Source organism: Centroberyx gerrardi, chromosome 23 (assembly GCF_048128805.1).
Source record: "Centroberyx gerrardi isolate f3 chromosome 23, fCenGer3.hap1.cur.20231027, whole genome shotgun sequence".
Lineage (NCBI taxonomy): Eukaryota > Metazoa > Chordata > Actinopteri > Beryciformes > Berycidae > Centroberyx > Centroberyx gerrardi.
This window is the reverse complement of record NC_136019.1, coordinates 8,421,362-8,441,504: the sequence shown is the minus strand read 5'-3', so window position 1 is coordinate 8,441,504 and position 20,143 is coordinate 8,421,362. Positions and strand designations below refer to the sequence as shown.

At 42.6% G+C, this 20,143-nt stretch overlaps 3 protein-coding genes across 3 annotated transcripts in view; 2 read left to right on the top strand and 1 right to left on the bottom strand.

Moving 5' to 3' along the window:
- Nucleotides 1–5,152, top strand: part of shtn2 (shootin 2) — an 11,785-nt gene extending 6,633 nt beyond the window's left edge. The window contains exons 9-17 of the mRNA XM_071918065.2: nt 100–246; nt 458–611; nt 1,475–1,616; nt 2,054–2,112; nt 2,863–2,960; nt 3,142–3,174; nt 3,260–3,313; nt 4,110–4,263; nt 4,890–5,152. Coding sequence (XP_071774166.2) covers nt 100–246; nt 458–611; nt 1,475–1,616; nt 2,054–2,112; nt 2,863–2,960; nt 3,142–3,174; nt 3,260–3,313; nt 4,110–4,263; nt 4,890–5,047 — 999 coding nt within the window. The 3' untranslated portion in view covers nt 5,048–5,152. The remainder of the gene's footprint in view (nt 1–99; nt 247–457; nt 612–1,474; nt 1,617–2,053; nt 2,113–2,862; nt 2,961–3,141; nt 3,175–3,259; nt 3,314–4,109; nt 4,264–4,889) is intronic.
- A 1,800-nt stretch (nt 5,153–6,952) lies between these two features.
- Nucleotides 6,953–11,449, top strand: tex261 (testis expressed 261). The gene is made up of 6 exons (XM_071918064.2): nt 6,953–7,121; nt 9,351–9,430; nt 9,682–9,835; nt 10,342–10,409; nt 10,573–10,675; nt 11,294–11,449. Exons 1-6 carry the CDS (start codon nt 7,052–7,054, stop codon nt 11,407–11,409), a joined length of 591 nt encoding a protein of 196 aa, XP_071774165.1. The 5' UTR covers nt 6,953–7,051; the 3' UTR covers nt 11,410–11,449.
- A 2,496-nt stretch (nt 11,450–13,945) lies between these two features.
- ankrd53 (ankyrin repeat domain 53) lies at nt 13,946–19,378 on the bottom strand. Its single transcript, XM_071918057.2, has 6 exons — nt 19,131–19,378; nt 17,737–17,857; nt 16,689–16,888; nt 16,078–16,242; nt 15,187–15,307; nt 13,946–14,786 (listed from the first exon to the last, which is right to left on the bottom strand). Exons 1-6 carry the CDS (start codon nt 19,376–19,378, stop codon nt 14,214–14,216), a joined length of 1,428 nt encoding a protein of 475 aa, XP_071774158.2. The 3' UTR covers nt 13,946–14,213.
- Nucleotides 19,379–20,143: the final 765 nt, after the last annotated feature.

The following is a 20,143-nucleotide window of genomic DNA, read 5'->3' as shown; positions in this document are numbered from 1 at the left end:
ACTTTTATTTGGTGTATTTTTTTTTTCCATTTTAGGACAAGCCGGCAAGTTGTCAAAATGTGAAGGTAAATCTATCTGATCTGGATGTTGTGTTGTCAGATGTTGGTGCAGCAGAAGGAGGCTCACAGACAGAGCGTGATCCTGCTGCAGAGCACAGAGACCGGCCTGCAGCTGCAGCAGGCTCTGGAACAAGTGGCCAGCATCAGCACGGCCCTGTGTGATATACAGCGCTATTACCAGGACCAGGTGTGTGTGTGTGTGTATGTGTGTGTGGGTGGGGAGAGAGAGACTAAGAGAGCGTGAGAGAGAGAAGTGAGTGTTATGAGAGCGTAAGAGACTGAAACAGAAAGAGCGAGAGGTAAAAGTTGCGACAGAGAGAACATAATGCTATCCTCTCTCGCTCTATTTATATCCTCCATCTTGCCCCCCTCCATTTCCCTCATCTCTCTCTGTTCAGGTAAAACAGAGTGAGAGCGCTGTGGAAGAGAGCAGCATCCTCTCTGAGCTGCAGAAACTGAGAGGAGAGCTGGAGAGGAGTGAGGAGGAGAGGAAGGCCTTGGAAGCTCAACTGTCGGAGGCTCAAAACGGCGTCAAACAGCTCCAGGAAGAAGGTAGACAGCATAGAATATCAGATGGGTGGGGTCTATCGGGATGATCAGATAGTTTCAGCTAAACTGGGAATCACAGAAAAGCATCTAAATTGATACTCAAATACTTTCCTGTGATTGTCTAAACATTCACGCACTTGTTGTATTGTCCTATGCAGTAAACTCCCTCATCTGGTCGTCCAATAAGGGTAAAACAAATTATGCATTCATGTGCTATTGGATACATATCGGAAAAACGACTTTCCAACATGGAAATTCCACGTGAACACCCTCCAAAGTTGGATGATTAAGTCGGAAACTCTGAGAAAATTTTGCTACTTAAGTTTTCGAGTTATGACGCAATGGCGAAACCTTTAACCTTCTCAACAAGGCGAAAAAATGTCTATGTCTACCAGGTTTTATTTTCCAGCAAAATAGCACATGAACGCAACGCTGTTTAGTAGCCGACTTGGAAGTCACAGATGTCGGGTTTTCCCACCATGCACATGAACGCACAAAAACCTCTAAGAATTATTTACAAATGACTCAAATGTACGCATTCCTTTTTGCGAAATCCTGTGCTGTGTCCGGATTCGATTCTAGTTCCCCGTTATGTCTCAGCTGTCTCAAGGCTGGAAAATCCTTCTTTCACTTGTGTCTTCCCCATCATGTCTAAAGTGGATTTAATACTGTACATGAAATCACTAAGGCACTGTAGCTTTCACCTGGATTTCAATTTCAGCGAACCGGTGTTTCCTAATATCGTTTACATTTAGGATGGGTGCAAGTGAAATTATGAATGTCTTTTGTTCTCATTTGGATAACACTGATTCTCTCTTAGTTTCTGAAGCTTAACACTAAAGTTTAAGTTTTCCTCTTCTTTGCAGTGGAACAGCTACAGGATACACTGCAAAAAAAGGAGAAAACTGACCAACCAGAGGAGGAGAACTCCATCCCTCCTCCTCCTCCTCCTCCACCACCTCCACCTCCTCCTCCTCCTCCTCCTCCACCTCCCACCACTGTCATCAAGTATGTCCCATTCAAACCAGAGCTTCTCCTACCATTGAAAAGGTTGGCCTTAAGGAGCTGTCAAACCCGCCTATAGAGAATTTCAACGGGGAGTTTGGGTTTCAGTGGAGAGTTTTAGTGTCACATGTCAGTCTAAATGCTGTTTCACAGGCTTTTCCACCCTGACAAGAATAACATTTTTGGGGGTAAACATGACTAACTCATAAAGTGTCAATCAAAGACTCTTCAATATTTCGCCAGGGATGAACAGTTGTTTAGATGTAGAATCTAATTATTGCCTGTTTCTATTACTGTAAATGTAATGTCACCTTGTAAAGTAGACATCTTTTCACCAGTCAGTTTGATTTCAGTGAAGAATATGATTTGACCCCTGTTATCCCTGTCTCTCTCTCTCTCTCTCTCTCTCTCTCTCTCTCTCTCTCTCTCTCTCTCTCTAGTCCACTTGACGTCATGAGGAACAGGAGGAAAGACGGAGCCAGCAAAGCTGATCAAAACAGTGAGTGGGCAAGAGTCTCACTCTGAGTACTTACATTCGATTGCTATTATATCATCAGATTACATCATTTAAATCACAGATTAGGAAGCACAAAACCTAATTTAAACCCTGAACTTAATGACTCCTGATGTAATGTCAGACAAAGCTTATTAAACAGGGGTTCTTGAACTTTTTCAGCCTTGAATCCCGGTTTGAGAAATTTAGTCTCATCTTGGGAACCAATGTGCGAAACAATATGATATTGTCTGGTGGTTTTGTTCTACATCATCTACATGACATATATCTACACAGACACTTGGATCTCATTTTAGGTCGTATTTTAGGTCCTGTATTTGAAAAGAATAGGTTGTACAATATGATGTTGTTCTTTCAGTCAGTTTAAAGTCTGAACATGGTGTCTGGTAGGTCTTTCCTCTGGCACCCGTTTCCGGTTTGTTTGGATCAAACAGAAGAAGAACTGGGTAGTTAGCATGAGCAGTGATAGCCACCACGGCTGAACAGACAAAGAAAAGAGCGCCACCTACAGAAACTCAAACTGCATCAACAGAAAATCCAAGGAAAAAGACGTCACAGTCCCGCCCACACTGTTTGATTGACAGGCGATCTGTGGGATGCGCAGGGCAGAAACAGCACAGCAGTGAGCGCTTAGCAACAAAGATGTCAGCTACATCCCCCAAACAAGAATCTCATGGGTTACCACTTTAAAGACAACAATTTATATATTTTTTAAATTTATTTCCAATCTCTCAGAGCCGGTGCCGTTGGTGGACATAAAGGCCAGAGCGGTGGACGAGATGATGGAGAGAATAAGGAAAGGCATCGTCCTGAAGGCCACCAGCAGAACGCAGGTGGACATACAGTTCACTTTTTTCCTCATTTGCTTATAGTGTCTAGAATTGTATTTAAATTTTCGGCATGTAGCTGATGTTCCTATCCAGAGCAACCTAAAACTGAAATCCAAAAACATTTAAATCCAAAGCAGTGAATAAGAAACTCTCACAACATTAACACCTGACTTCTCTTCCTCAGGCGGGTTCACAGGAGGAGGAAAGCTCCTGGAAGGTCAGTAACCTTTTCAGTTGCTGTTTCTCATTATAAAATACAGTTCCAGTTGCTAATTGGAGACAAACATCTGATATTCTTGCAGGAGCAGAGGAACGAAAACAGAAAATCAGCTATTCTGGAGTTGAAAGGAATGCTGGTAATAACTTTAAAATGAATTGGGGGTCATGGTGTTTATGCTTTGTTTACAGTGGAGAGTGACAGGAAATAAGGGACGGGGAAATGAAATAGACACACAGAGGCAATGAACTGTACTTGAACTCACAAAGTCACAAGAAGTCATTCGTGTGGAGAAGGGTAAAGTCACTAAATAAAGTTTACCCATGTTTATAAGTGTTCATGTTTATATTGGTGGCTGTTGGTCTTGTGGGAATTCCTGTTACCAAGACCTACTTATAATCTTGTGCTGATTCTCATGTTTTCTATTTTATGTATTTATTTATTCTTCTTTTAACCTATTTTCTCTTGTTTGTGTTTCCTATTTTCAGCTCCTGTTTATGTATTTTACTTTTCTTATTTTTATACCTTCCTGAAAAGCACTTTGTAAACTCTGCTTTTAGAAAAATGTTATATAAGCACTTTTCAGAAGCAATGAAGATGGGCAACTTCATCAACTATAACCCAAAATATTTTAATAACATTTTTGTTTCTTTAACTTAAATGAAACTGCATTTAAACACCTAATAACTAAAAAAAACAAAACATATGTGTTTCTTATAGCTTACCAGGTTATCCATAATAATTTTGTCCCATTTACAAACTACTGTCCTTCGGGTTAGGGTTACATTGCCTCAAAATGGTGCCTATTATAACCTTAAACTAGACATTTTAACCAGTCAGTGTATTAACTTTAGTGGCAAATGACTATAACTGTCTTAACCCACTGTGTTTTGGTGATGCAACTTTGACGTGTGTCTAACCATCCGACACACCAGGACACGGTGAAATGTCGTCAGAGCCACCGGAGGACGCCGTCCAGGAGGAGAATCAGCCGAAACGTCGGGGAGGCGGAGCTGCTGCTGGTGCTGCAGAGGAGGAGGAGAGCCATGGGAGAAGGCCAGGACCGGCCCTCCTCCACCCAAACACACGGTACGCCGTCCTATGGGATGTGGTGTCTCTTTGTCTTTTATTGTTATTATTTTAAACATTTTTTGTTTTTTAATATGCTTTTGCATTCATTTGTAGCGCTTACTGGTTTTAGTGTTTTAAATTATTTTCTGACAATGAAGCTCTGCGATACTTTGCTTTTGAAAAGTGCTATGCTAATAAAGTTTAATAGCATTACTATTATGAGGGACAATTTTTGATACAAGTGTGAAAAGTCTACCAGCAGATCACTCTGACTTCACCATCTCTTATTTCCCACAGATCTCACTCAGATCTTTATTTTTATAATTTTTGAACATTTTTAATTGTTATTTTCTGCTCATTTGCATTCGTTTTGTAGTTCTTTAGTTTACTGTTTAATTATTGTGAAATTATTTTTCTGACAGTGAAGCACTGTGACACTTTGCTTTTGAAAAGTGTGATGCAAATAAAGTTTGATACTATATCTATTATTTGGGAAAGACATTGATAGAAGTGTGAAAAGTGTAGCAGCAGATCACTCTCAGACTCGCCCACTTCAGATGTGCAGAGAGTATCTGTGCCAATACTGACAAAACTTGTTCTTGTGATTCATCCCTAACCTGATGGTGTGGTGATCTCCTGGTCAGACCCCCAGCCGGGTCAACCCTGTGCCCCAGCAGCAGGCTCTCTTCCCTGGGCGGGCGACTGCGACGGCGCCCCTGTGCTCCGCAGGCTGAAGCAGAACAGGGAGAAGAGGGATTCTCGCATCAGAGCGTCGACACTGATCATCAGCCAGGAGAACTGAGAGCAATAGGAGGAAGGAAAATCATTTCTAAACATCATTTAGAAACAGCGTGGTCATACTGTAATAGCTGTTTTCATATACTGATGTATTAAAGATGACTTTGTTGAGTAAACCCCAACTGTCACAAGTTCATGAATTATCGGTGAATTGCTGAATATAGTTGTTGCTTTGATTTCAAAGGAACCAATTAAATCTTAATTAGCATATATAGCAAATGAATACATTCATTAAGTGCTTCAGTGATTTCTTGCAAGAAATCATTGGTGACCTTGGTCTCTATTGAAGAGAGAGAGAAAGAGATAAGATAAAGACATAATCAGAACTGGGTAGTAGTAGTAGTAGCCTATAAGCAAATACTTGTTAATGTTTCTTTTAGCCTGCTTGGAGTGCCAGATGGGAGGGGTTTGCTGGATCGGGACAATTCATACAGTGTCATGTAAGTTCACGAAAAAGCAGCAAATCCCAGCTGGTACACCAAGCAGGGTAAAGTAAAAGCAAAGGAATATTTTCAAATGCCATTTAACCCCAGTCTGTTTTTTAGGTGCTTCAAACTTGGGTGTGTAGGTCTCAGCAAGTTGCAGGACTATGCATTTCTGCTACGAGAAATAGATGGGAAATAGCATTAAAAAAACACTTAGGCTCTCTCTCTCTCTCTCTTTCTCACCCTCTCCCTAGGTGTTTTTCTCCTTTATAGCTCGATGCCATTTAAACACATTAATGCTCCTCCACCCAGAGGCCTGAGGTGTCGTTGAGTTAAGAGCCTCAGGTGATCTATCTCCCTCCTGAAAGTATCTTTAAATGCAGGAGGTCGCCTTTTGTTTTCACACCTCCACACACATATATATATTTATGCGTGCATGCATGCATACACACATGCACACATGAATGAATACACACACACACACACACCATACTTTCTATCTCCCTTTGTTAAAAGCATTTGAAGAGGGGATGGGATTACTCTCACTTCTGACTCTGACACCATTTTAGTGTCTTCACACTGTTTCGCATTATATATTTACTTTATTTAGCTCTTTTTACTAGAAGGTCTGCCTTTTCACTCTCCAGCATACATTTTTCATTGTTTCCCTCCAGAATCTCAAAGGTGTTAGCTTTTGAAATAATGTAGGCTACGCCCTTTCCTTGTTATTGAGTCCATGCACATGAAAGCCACTGTGCGTGTATGTGCGTATGCATGTGTGTGTGTGTGTGTGTGTGTATGAGAGAGAGAGAGAGAGGTTCTGAAACTGATACTAACTCTGCAACGGCGGATCCACTGATATAAACAGAAAGAGGATCTGGTATTGCAGCACACTATGCCTTTACTACAGGCACAACTACTGAAACACACTTTTTTATTTTGATAATATTCCATTGCTGACTGTGAATTGTGAATTGAAGACCCTAAAATTGCCCATAGGCATGAGTGTGTTTGTGTGTAGCATGGTATATGATGGTATATCATGTATAATATGTAGGCTACATGTCGTAGTTAATGATGTATATGAAGTATGTATATGACGTAGTATAGGATGTATATGATGTGTATATATATGTACTATGTCTATATGATGTACAGTATATGACATGAACTGTATATGCTATGTAAAGCCCTTTGAGACATGCTTGTGAAAGGGCTATATAAATAAGCAAGACAAGACTAGACTAGACATTGCTAGTGCAACAGATTGACAATATTATTCATGTAAAATGAAACGCTCCTGTGGATTTCAGAAATCAGTGGAGTGTTGTCTTATGTCTGCATCTTACACTTATCTTCTTTGCATTTCATCAACAAAACCCTGCAGTTCTCCTCCGGCCAGAGGCGGCGATATAACCAAAACAAGAGTTTCCTTCCTTGAGACGGAGGCTCTTGTCCTGCTCTCCTCAGCATCTGAAGGAACGACAGGGGGAGGAACTTTGACCATTAGCTCAGTTAGCAGCTAATAGTCATTTTTTATATAATATTTTCATATTTATGTGTGTTGTTTCACATGCAGCGAGATGTGGTTTATTTATTTACTGAGTTGGTTGTCGTTGGTGATTCAGATATCCTTCGTCACTCTAGCAATCGGTAAGTGTATGGGGAGTCCCTGCAAGTGCTAGCTAACGGTTGCTTGCTAATGCTAGCCGACCAAGTCAGCAACTGAACTTGCACCATTTAATGGGCCGTTATTCATTTTACAAAGCAGCGGGTGTGTAAGCATCGATCAAAGTATTACGGTATAGGTAATAAAATGTCTTCACAAACGGTAGTCTGATCTATCAAAATAAGTAAGTTAATCAAAAAGCTGATGGCTGGCTAACTGGTTCTCTAACGTTACCGGTTGGGATAACAGCTACAGGAAGTTACGGCAGCGAAGACAGCAACTTCATTTTTATTTACTTATAAACGAGTTTATACATATTTGTAGGTTGGAGACAATCAAATAAACGTGGGATATACAACTAAAATGTTTGGCCGTACCGTTGTTGTTTTCTTTAAATATTTTCCCCAAACCATCAAACGAGCGTTTGACCTGATGAATATAAATAGCATTCATTGCTCTCTTCACCCTTCCTGTCTTATCGATAATATCATGATGTGGCGTTGTACAAATCGATGCATCAGCGAGTACTTTGGCCATATAGTTAGCTAACAGGCAGTGAGCTACGCAGCTAATCTAGCGCCCAGCGGTAGTCTTTAACCAAGATGTTAGCTTGCAAGCTAATGTGAACTAGCTAGCAGTGACATTTTCGTTTGTATACATTAGATAATGTTGTAACGTTAGTTCACAAGCTAGTTACCTAACATGCGCCACCAGAGCGAGGTGTGCCGTGTCAACCACACATTCCGCTTGTTCACTAAGTTAATGGTGTGTTCAAACAGGCAAGTAAAGCTTGGCAAAGAATTTGTCCACGTTGTCAGTTACCTGGCCACGTATCCTGTGCAGCTCACAGGTGTGGTAGCTGTCAAAGTCGCTGTCAGATTCCGACAATAGCAGCGATACTTGCTGTCATTTCTCCAGACAGGTTCCTAAAGGGATCTGGAAAGTCTGGAAGATGAATTTGCTCATTTCCAGCTCTTGAAAAGTTTGGGAATTGCACACAAAGTTGTTCTGTTCATAGATCCTGTTACACGTATAAAAACAGGCAATGTAGTTGTAGACCCAAATGTGACTTCACTTACAGTAGGCTACTTTTCACATACAGCTGACATTTGTTGTGAAGAATAATCTCCAGCTATAGAATAATATAGTGTAGCTGACAGTCAAAATGTCCAGCCACTGTCAGCAGACATCACATTGAACAAAATGATAAAGCCCAGTCTGAAACTGAGGTCTAGAAAAGGTATTAATTGTAGAAATGGAAAAATGTATAGATACTATTTCTCTTTTTGCACGAAGAGTATGTCACTGTAAACTAAAATCTGCCAGTTGTCTGCTGCCTTGCTTATCGTCAAACATAAATACCCTACAGAAGATGACAGAAGGCCTTTCCTGAATCGTTAGGGTCCACTGGTGAATTTGGCACTCATTTGATCAACCCAGCAGCACTACTTTCAATAAAATGTCACAATTTCATTTTCATTTTTTTTTCCTGTGTGGCAAGCTGTCCAACGCTGAAAGTTTAGGGCGAGTGTCAGTCTGCTTGGTGCCTGTCATTATGTGTTACAGGGTTTATTACCGCTAGCAGTCGAGCATGGGGTTCAAAAGTGCAAGGCAGTCTTCCCCCCCTCTTCTCTCTCTCTCTCTCTTTCAGTTTCTTACTACTCTGGTCTTTTGGAAAGTGCAGGTTGCCTTTGCGTGACAAAGCACAGACTCTCCCATGAGCCTCTGCACTGCAAGCTGTCACCTTCCTCTGCCCCTGGCATACATGTTTTGACTAGTTTGACCCGTTGCTCAACGCAGCCTCTTTTTTGGGAGGGGGGCACCTTTAGGCCTTCTTCCACATGGGCTTGGTAACTGTGGGTCTTGTCTGTGTTGCGTGTTGTGTGTTTTTTGTAATGCTGTATTTACTTATTTGATGGAACTGACATTATATGATCTGTGTTGCTTTGCGTATCCAGGGAATAAACGATTTTAAAATTTACCTGCTGCTCTCTCGAAATTAACAAGTCAAATTGATTTTTGAGCCTCCAAATATTTGGTTATCCGTCAAAGTGGCAGGTAGCGTGAATACATTTACCAGCCACAGTGAAACATTTTCAGCATTTGTCTGGTGGCTTGTGTTAATTTCATGATTATAAAGCATTCTGGTTCTTTGCTTTATTGTTATTTTTTGCTGTTTGGTTGTTCATCAGCTTGTCTTTCTCTTCACCCAGCTGCCGGCCTGTACTACTTGGCAGAACTAATAGAAGAATACACAGTCGCCACCAGCCGAATAATAAAGTACATGATACTGGTGAGTAGGTGGCTATAGATCAGTATTAGTTTCCTTATGCGCTTGCTTTTAAAAGTCAGTGGATATGGATATGTGATGGGATAGACATGGAAAAGTCACAGAATTTGGTTAATCTCATTATCTTTGTCCACAGTTCTCGACAGCGGAGAATGAGATTAAAGATACTATAAACTTTTGATCAATACTGAATCGTTTGTGGTGGCTAAGCTGCAGAATAACCCTCGGTGTATATTTTGTGTGAATGTGTCCAGTTCTCGACAGGTGTGCTGGCAGGGCTGTACCTTTTTGAAGGCTTCCCGGTGTTGATGGTGGGAGTTGGCCTCTTCACCAACCTGGTGTACTTTGGCCTCCTGCAGACGTTCCCCTACATACTGCTGAGCTCACCCAACTTCATCCTCTCCTGTGGTGAGCATCATGGATACAGGCTTCAGCTTCGGCTTTCTGTTCCAAACTAGCCTTATTTGACATGTGTATTCATTATTTGATGGCTGGCTTTTCATTATTTGACATGTGTATTCGTTACTAGATATTTGACTTTTCATTATTTGATGTGAATATTAGTTATTTGATGATGTGAGCATTCATTATTTGTTGTGGTTCCTTCGAGTTTTTATCATTAGATGTGATAGTTTATTATTGGGTTGTGGCACAGAAGATGTTCCATACTTGACTCCAGTCAGCATCAATTTAAAAAAAATAGTTGCTGGAGCATAAAGCAAGGATTCGCTGTGGTATCCACTTTCAACTTAAAAGACAACTTCCCTTGAGTTGGAAGAAGAAGCCTATGTGGAATTACAAGTAATTTGATTAAGCTGAGTCCATGCACATTATGTGTCAATGAGATGTAGAGGAAATAACGTCTTTCTTTCTCTCCACCTCTGTTTCCTTTCCCCTCGCTCTCCGCTCTGCAGTGTTGGTGGTGGTGAACCACTACATGGCCTTCCAGTACTTTGCAGAAGAGTATTATCCCTTCTCAGAAGTAAGCTTCATCTCATATTTATGATGTTAAGTTCGGCCTGGAGTTGGAGCAGTCAGTCATACATAGCACTTTCTATGAAAGGAAAAAAGATAGAGTCACTCTTGTACCAAAACTCGTCTAACCTTGTCTAACCATCCTGCCTGTGTCCCTCTCTGGTGTGAAGGTGCTGGCATACTTCACCATCTGCCTGTGGATAATCCCCTTCTCCTTCTTCGTGTCACTCTCAGCGGGGGAAAATGTGCTTCCGTCCACCATGCAGCAAGGAGGTGAGCTCCTCTTGGAGAGAAACACACAAATTTCTCTTCAGCTGAGGGTTGTGTGACAGGAGCGTTGGTACCAATTTAATCTGAGTGGCCAGTATTTATTGGAAGCATGCCAGTGGTTGTAGCTTAGTGACGTACCAGTTATCTTGCAAAATATTGTTGATTTTCATGTTTTCCCTTCAGTTTAAGGATTACAAGCTCTTCTATGGGCTGAGAAAAGTCTCTGACCTTTTGGGCTTATAAAACCCTTTAAAAACTCATTTGATAATGTCAAAAATGCATTGTCATCAAGCAAAAAACATGGCTGTTTTTTTTTTAGTTTCTGAAAAGTTCACGTTTTGGAGATATCCGACAGCGACAATATTCACAGTAGCACACTAAGTATAAGACACAGAGGTGAAGCGGCTACCAAAATTTTCCTTCAGTCCATAACTCCAAAGTACTAAGCTAAAGTCAGATAAGAGATGATATGGGTGTAATCCTTTAAAGAAGCTTTTTTGTGAAGAAAAAATCAGTCAAGAGTTGGGAGGTTTATTTTTGTCAGACGCCTACTTCACTATGTTGAGGTTAAATTACATGATGGATAATGAATAACCAGCGTCTTCCTTGTCTTTATTCCAGATGACGTGGTGTCTAATTACTTCACCAAGGGCAAGAGGGGGAAGCGGTCTGGGATCCTCCTCGTATTCTCTTTCCTCAAGGAGGCAGTGCTGCCCAGCCGACAGAAAATGTACTGAGGGGGGGGGGAGCAGAGCCGGACTTGGGGTGCAAAGTGTGGGGAGGGGGAGGAGGGAGGAGGGCATCGAAGAGCAGGGGAGCTAGAAAAGGACTTGAGGAGTTACATTCTGGATGGAACTAAGTGGCTGAAGGGAGAAGAAGAAGAAGAGGAGCACATCAAGGGGACGGACCAATGAACAGAGCTTCCTGCAGGACGAGCCGACGAGTTTACACAGGACACGTTCGTCTGTCTTTGTCTGTCTGTCTGTCTCTCTGTATTGACTGCCAACAACATCTACTAGAGACCGTTCTGGGGTCTTGCCTGTAGCGCAGTGCTTTCTTATTGCCAGCGTCGGACTCCTCTGTTTTATAAGCTTTGGTATTGAAGTGTGTGTGTGCAGAGTCTGAAATTAACAGCCGCCAAGCGCCAGATGCCAGTAGAAATTGCCTTTGGTGGATAAAACGTTGAGGGTCACCCTCGACACTGGCCGGTAACTTTTTGAGCTGAATACATCTGCTCTTGTCTCTGTATTGAATGTTTCACACAGAACCTTCTGTACACAAAATGGCTGTGAAAACTGGTAGGGTGACACATTCCTATGAAGAACGCATATTCATTTTTGGCCGGTTAAAAATTATTCTTGGCAGGTAATATTATTTTTACTTTACCAGGCCTTGGTAGGTAAACCAAAAAGTTGATTTCTGACACTGTGTGTGTGTGTCTTCAGTTGACTTCAGATAAGGGGTTAAGTAAGACAGGGTAGAGGTACTTTCTGGCTGAATCTTAATGTCCAGCCTGTGGATTTTGGTGGGAGGCGATCCTAGAAGGGATTCTGCTAAATTGTGGCTTTTGTCTGCCACTTGAGCAGGAAACCATCCAGGGCTGATTTCTATTCCAAAAGCCAGTTTGGCTGGTAAAGTGGTGCGAGTGGCTGCAAGAGCTGGAGGACAAACTTAGAAATGCCGCTGTGGTGAGCCTCCGGTTGCCACAGATGCATTGACAAGACTACCTCAAGCGAGTCTGGGCAGAGTCTGTTGTGCAGATAATATTGGGGAATCGACTTCTGATCCATGAAGACGCCACTGTCCGGATAGCGAAGGTGTGACGTGAACATTACGGTGTAAGTGCCCTACAAACCTTTGCCTCACATCTATGAACGGGATTAACAAAGGCACTTGGGAGGGAGTACGTTTATAAATTGAAACAAACCCTTAAATTGAAATGAGCTAGAAGGGATCTCCCACTCTGGATCATTTACTGTATGTGGCCACAAAGGGCTTATGTGAGATTTTTTTTTTTGTCTGCGTCTACACGTTCATTAATCACCAGCGCCATAGTTTGCAATCTGCTCATCTTTCCTGGACTGTTTTTAATAAGTCTCAATGATGAAGAAGTGATTTTTGTACATTGATTGGTGAATAAAACTGACATCAAAGACACTAAACAATGAGAACAAAACTTATAAAGACAGAACCTGTGCAATGACTCTTGTAAGGTTATGGTGTTGGGAGACAAAAGCTGCTGAAGTGGTTTGATGAAAAAACTATTAAAGAGGCAGTTACATGGTGTCTGAAATTCTTTTTACTGATTACCGAGTGGAATTCATTGTTGGCTGGTATGCACACAGCTGTACAATAAAATAATTTTTGTTGAAATAGCGGCTCAAATGGCTCTTTTTGCCTGGTTGGTGTTCCAGGAAATAAAAGCAAAGTACAGAATTTGGATAGAGCCACCAATCTGTGGTGTTTTCAATTTGAATTCAATCTGGCTAACTGACCCTGTCAATGTTAAAAACAATATTTGCCCAACACTGGATATGCCAACCGGCTGTCACACGCCCAACTCCCATTACTGTCAACAATGTGTGTGTGTGTGTGTGTGTGTGCCAGGTTTTGTGTAGCTACACGGCATTATTGTTTACTGCAGCTATCTCCAAGTCCCATGTGGCTCGGTCACAGGAGGCGCACCAGGTTGAGGGTAGTGTGCACTTTCACCCCCACTGGGGTGTGAAGTGCTTCATGAAGTAAAGGACAAGACAAAACTGAGGCTCCTCAACACACACACACACACACACACACACACACACACACCTATAGCTGACAGGCCACAGCTCGCAGTCATACGCACACACCCATGCTGTTGACAGGCTCTCACCTGGACACTGAGTCAGTTCCCTGGGGGGGATCAGTGGAAGTGCAGGGCTACATCTGTGACAGGTGACCCAGTTCACCGAGGTGTTCTCACCTTTTGGTCACCCCTCTGTTTACCCCCTTTTGGAGGCGCAGCGTCTGGAGTGTGTGGCGTTTAAATTTTGTCACTTTGACTTGAAGATGTGGGGCGTCTGGGTGCTTCAGCTAGCGACGCTACCAGTCTGCTTTTACGCCTGTTACTGCTGCTGATGTATGAGAGAACAAAGGATACCACAAGGCATCTAAAAATAATTCATACAACAAATGTTTTGACAAAATGGGAATAAAATCCATTAATTATAATTCTTCTATGTTAATTTTGTTAACATTCTGTTAATTTGATTTGAAAAAAACTATGTTGAATATAAAAATATGACTTTTAAGTCCATGAATGTCTTTGTTTCCATCTCTAAAGCTTTGTTCCTTGTAACACTTGATAAAGATATGAGAGCACTGGATCTTGGCTCAGTGAAAATGATAAAATCACTACCTTGCCTGTCAGTAACCAAGATGAATCTTTTATTAAGATGCTTAGGCCGAGTATCCACTTATTTCAGATCTGGGCAAAGCTCGTGCAGTACAGAGTGGGACTTCGGGGTTTGGTTAGGCACCAAACGGCAGCAGTCCAGCCTCCTCAGTAGTGTCCGGGCTCCAGGACCTCGGCCAGGTGCATGGCCACCTCCGTCCAGGGGGAGGAGCTCTGCCCCTGGGGGCGTCCGAGGCGCGGCAGGTCCAGGACGTTCTGCGGCTGGAAGTGCCGGGGGGAGGCGATCCTGGAAGGGAAGGCTTTGGGGAACAACACCTTCTGGAGGACATCCAGCGGCAGGTCGGGGGCGGCGCGGGGCGAGCCGTCCCACTTGGTGATGTACTGAGGCTTCCCGCTGCTGCTCCTCCGCAGTGTGACGCTGTTCCTCAGGTCCGGCTCTCTGGGGGGTTTCTCTGGCTCGCCGCCCATCCGAACTGTCTGGAGCCTGGAGACCGAGGCCGGGGGCGGCTTGGTGGGGTTGGCAGAGATGTTCCAGTCCGCTCGAGGACCTCCTGTCTGGGGTTTACGCTGGGCCTTGGCCTGCTTGGGACTGGAGCTGTCCTGCTGTGATAAGAGGCACTGTGTGTGGTACTGGCTCAACAGGACTCTGGGGGAGAAGTCCTGCAGGACGGGCAGGCCTTTCTTGTTCGCCCACTCCGCCATCTTCTCCTCTATAAGCATCTGAAATCAGACAGAGGGGGAGTGGGATAGTCTTTTTGCACGTGTATTTATATGTTGTTGTTTCTTTGATATTTGTTAGAATATTGAAAATATCATTATTGTGTAACAACTGAAACTGAAATACTGACTAAATTATGCTAATGTTGCACTGGTAAGAACTTGTTCTTAATGGTGACCTTATCAAGTTTAAGATTATTCCTACTAACCTCTTCTCCACAATAAGGCATCCATTTTATAGATAATAAAGCAACATTTCACTCACCTGTGTGTCTATAATCAATTCGAGAAAATCTTTGTTTTGCCTGAGGTACGTTCTTCTCAATCACACTATTTTGGCATGATGTTTTGGATTTTAGACATTTTGGATTGCCACAACATACTAATTATCTACCTAACTGACCTGTTTTTTGTGATCATTCAGTTTGGCCATATCCACAAGATCCTGGTAGAGAGTCTGGACTAGCTTCCTCCCCTCCATCTCTTTCTTCTTGTCTGCCTGCCACATGCAGTTCTTCAGATACCTGCACACACACACACACACACACACACACACACACACAAAGAGATCTGTTAAAGTTGAAAATACAGTAAATGAGAAAAGTCATTACAGCATTACAAGCACTGTCTCTCACACATTCATACCCACCCACCCACAAACCCACATGCATACTGTGGTGGAAGTTTTCTGTAATAAAGAGACTTGGAGATGAGAAGTTGTCCTTCTGTTATCTTTATTGCTTGCGAGCAAGACGCAATGCCCACCCAACGAGTGTGTGAGACAAAGAGCGAACCAATGTGTTTTGTCCACCCTTTTTATAATCATGTAGTAGAAACAGCTGAGTCATGAGAAGTCCGACACATTCTTATACTTGAAACATTTTACGATTAGGGTGCATCTGTGCAAAAGACAAAATCCAGTTCCAACCGGACACTCAAGGCCGTCTCTGGTCAGAACCTTTGTTTATCTCAAACTGGTGGAGAATGGAAAATTACTGAAGGCAGAGACAGCATTCAACTGAGGAATGAGATTGTGCTTAATACATAATGAATAGAATGGTATATAATGGTATAATATAATTTCCACTACACATACAAACACCCACAACTGTCCAGTGACTCACACACACCCACACACATTTTGCACTCCCTTAAGGAATAGTTCACCTCAAATGAAAATTCAGTAGTCAATAGTTTGGGAGAAGGCTGAGATGGAGCTACGAGGGCTAACTCGCTGTGTGTTTGATGGTCCTACGAACTTCAACAGGGTTTCAACTGGCATTTAGCCTCTCACCTAGCTACCTTCCTGTGGCACCAGATGCGGGCCAGGTCCAGAGCTGTGTGTCCCATGCAGTCCCGTGCGAACACGTCCGCCCCGGCCTGCACCAGGATCTCTACGCAGTCCAGCAGGCCCTCGGCGGCAGCCAGGTGCAGCGGGGTCTGTCCTGCGTCTGTGGTGCTGGTCATGAAAACACAGCGCTTTACTCCAGCTTCATCATCATCATCATCATCATCATCAGTGGTATCATTATCTTCTGTATCATCATCATTGTTGCCATCATCATCATCATCACCATCGCTGTTGGCATCATAATCATCATCATTACCATCGTTACCCGTAGCAGCAGCAGCTACAAACTTCCACCACCATCTCATTGTAATCATGATCTCACTATTGTACTGTATAATGTATATTATTTACACTTTCCATTTCCATTAAACTGTGCTTTAGCGATATGAGATGTGTGTGAGTGTGTGTGTGTGTGTGTGTGTGAAGGGGCGACAGCTGAATGCAACTGGATCCAACAGATGAAGTTAAAAACTGAGCTGACTAACCTAAAACAAATAAAGCCGACTAAACTGAAAACAGCATAGGGACAAACAAAATCCAGATTGAGCCCCTACACGGTGATGTCAGCCCCGCGCTCCAGCAGGTATGCGAGGCAGGCGGAGGAGCGGGGTGAACTCTGGGGGGAGAGGAGCATGTGGACGGGCCGGCGACCCTGGGGCCCGCGGGTGTCGATCTCCACCAGCCAGGTGTCCACTAGCAGCTCTATACAGGCCAGCTGGCCGTGGAGGCAAGCCACGTGGAGCGCTGTGAGACCCTGGACAACACACACACACACACACACACATACACACACACACACACACACACACACAGCTCAGTATTGTCTTCTGTTGTGAATTAGTGTCACACAGAGCAGCACACTTCAGAAAGTAAATAATATAACATAAACTAGTCCATTAGTTCATATTCCTCACCAAGGTTGAAAGTAACTAATTACATTTACTCCTATTACTTCTTTTGTGGCTCTCCATAAGTATCAGAAACTGGACAATTGTGGAGCCATTCATAGCCAGTCAGCAGAGAATGGAAAAGTAATCTGGGTTTACTTTGTTTATGCACTTTATTTTGTAATTTCCAGTTTTTCCAATTAAAAGAATCTAGTTTGAACACTGGCCTCTCATCCTGTTAGAATCACATACACAGCTAAACAACATTCTCTTTTCTAAAAAAGTAACTCAGTAACTTTTACTCATTACTTATTTTTACTCTTACTACATTTTAAATGAGCTACGTTTTACTTTTACTAAAGTAGTTTTTTACACCAGTACTTTTACTTCTACTTAAGTAAAATTCCAGCAAAGTGACAATACTTCTAGTACTCTTCCCACCACTGTTCAGGTAGGCAAATGTCTTATTGTTAATAAAGGAGGTTCATATTGTTCAGCCACAGGACCTCCAGGAGTTCAAGCCCCTCCAGCCTGCTGAAGTGTCCTTGAGCAAGAAGGTGGGAAAACCGTCCAGATGAATAAATGTGGCAGCACATCCAAAGAGTAAAGAGAACTTTACATTTCCTTGAGTGTCATTGAGCAAGTTTATGGAAGGCGGAACTAACTGGTCAGTTTCCCTATGAGGATCAATAGAAAATCCCACACCATGCCGTACCTGTCTGTCCGGGTCCAGCGGCGCCACATCCCGCTGCAGACTGAGGCCGAGCCGCTCTCGGTCCCCAGCAGCGGCCGCTAGGAGCTTGTCGCTATTTGGCGGAGCTGTTTGGGAAACTTTACTGGAAGATGATGCAAGGAAACACAAAGTGCGGGATATGAGAGCTGAGATATAAATGCTCGGCTATGAAAATGATCAGACATGGGACATAACAAATCTAATCTTCAGCCCCAAATTATAAAACGTAGACCTATAACGTTATAGGCCTACAAGCAATTTGGATTCAAGGAACTGCAACTGTTTATTTATTGTTTGTAGCTTAAACAACGGAACAACCTTTTTTGGATGGTGAGTGTGCATAGTCACAAATACGTTCAAATGAACCTTAAAAATTAACAACGGCTTTAATATTTCCGCAATTACGCAGCGCTCAAAAGCATAGCTGGCACATCAGGTGCGGATGTAATAACTCTACACTTTACTCTGGTATAAAAGTTCATCATTTGCGCAGAAAAAATCTAATATTTAGTCTAGAATTTTAGTATTTACCAGAGATTTTGGGATTTCCCACTTTTCCGTTTTCCAGATTTGTTGAGTTCCATGGTTACCATGGGAATGTGGTAACCAGGTAACCAGCTTTGGTGCGCACAAGTGCGCAGATTACTACACACGTCAATAATGTAGTGACCTTATCGTACTTTATGTATTTTTTTTTCTCATATCGCTACAAATATAATAGACTATTCCTGTGGGACTTATAGTTGTGCTGTGATATTTGTATAGCATTCTTATAGAGTTTACAACAGGATTAGTTTGGATATCTATTTTTTGTAAATGTAGATTTTGCTGTCTATTATTGTTTAATCCAAGAATAAAGATATTGAGATAATTGTCGACTTCCAGTAGCTATATGGGAAAATATGTCTTTCTTCTTTTCCTGTCTTCTGTAGGACTTTAATGTAAACAAACCATGTAGAGGCATGGTGCAGCCATTCCCCATATGGCACTGCAATATTTAGTGTCACTGTGTTTTAAAGAATAATATAACTGATAGATTATAACATAGAGTTTTTGAAAGTAAGATACAATCTTAGAACAACCTCTCTTTTACCAGTGACATACTTTTGTTGAAGAAATCAGAACAAATTAGGTGCTGGAGGAGCTCAACTCAGAAACAAAAGAAAGACAATGTGAGGTGCAAAAAGCTTGAAAACAAGAACTGGAAGGACAGCCAGTGAATAAGCTGTTTTTATTTAGCAGTCACAGTCTTCATCGGCACGCAAATACTGTCTTTTCTTCTACTTCTTGAATAAAACCCCCCCAAAAAACCCACTTCCTGATATAACATATCCAATAACATATGCAGCATCTGAGTCAGTCTAATAGCTTCTGACATATGCAGGCAGACGAGCAGCTGCAGGCGTGGCAGAAATGGATACTTCCACTCTGCCATGTAGAGCCAGCAGCTCTTTCCCCATTCATCCCTGGTGTGTTTATATCGACAGTGCATTAGGACTGGCTGCTCACACTTGGCCTGACTGAAGCAGATCAATCCCGTCGTATCGTCAGAGCCTCGGAGGGCGTGCTCGGTCCGCTGCACCCCGGTGACGCTGATGAGAATCGGAACAGTTATATTCTCCATGTCTCTGCGGGCCGGTGGGATCGATGGGCTCAGATCATAGCTATTGACCGCCTGACCGAATCAAGTGTGATGGGCTGCACTTAAAGGATAAGTTAAATTTGTCTCTTTTTGCCGAACTTATCCTTTAAATGGGTTCATCTCTTTGGGAGGGAAGGTGTGACATGGTGTAGATACCACATTCTTCTTCGTCTTGCTTCCTTAATGTGATGTATTTCCTGTTGAAACAGGATGTTGGGGCGGGACATAATACGGGGAGGGGGCATTCAAAAGTGTAAACCAATGGGATATCAGTTAGCAATGTATTTGATGGGAGGGGCGGAGGGGCAGGATTGTTCAAAAACCTGTGATGGTTTTATTGTTTGGAATTTTTATTTATGCTTTCTGGGACATGATGAAGTCTCCACTAAAGATTTTCAGTTTTCCAGGAAGTAAAAGTAATGAGATTTTTGATATGAAAATACAAGAAAGTAAAATTTGACCTAACTGCCGATTTTAGAGTTTTTGGTGATTTCCCTTTTCGTTCTCCCTCTCTCTCTCTCTCTCTCTCTCTCTCTCGCTCTCTCTCTCTCTGTATAAATAATGAAGGTCCAGTGGAGGGTCAAGGACAGGCCATGGCTTCTTGCTCTGAGCTCTAACCCCCTTGAGCCTTTGCCTTTATCACAACATAGCCATGCTGCTACTTCAGCGACTCATGCACGATATGTGTGTGTGTGTGTGTGTGTGTGTGTGTGTGTAGATAGAAAGTGAGTATGTGTGAGTGCAAGG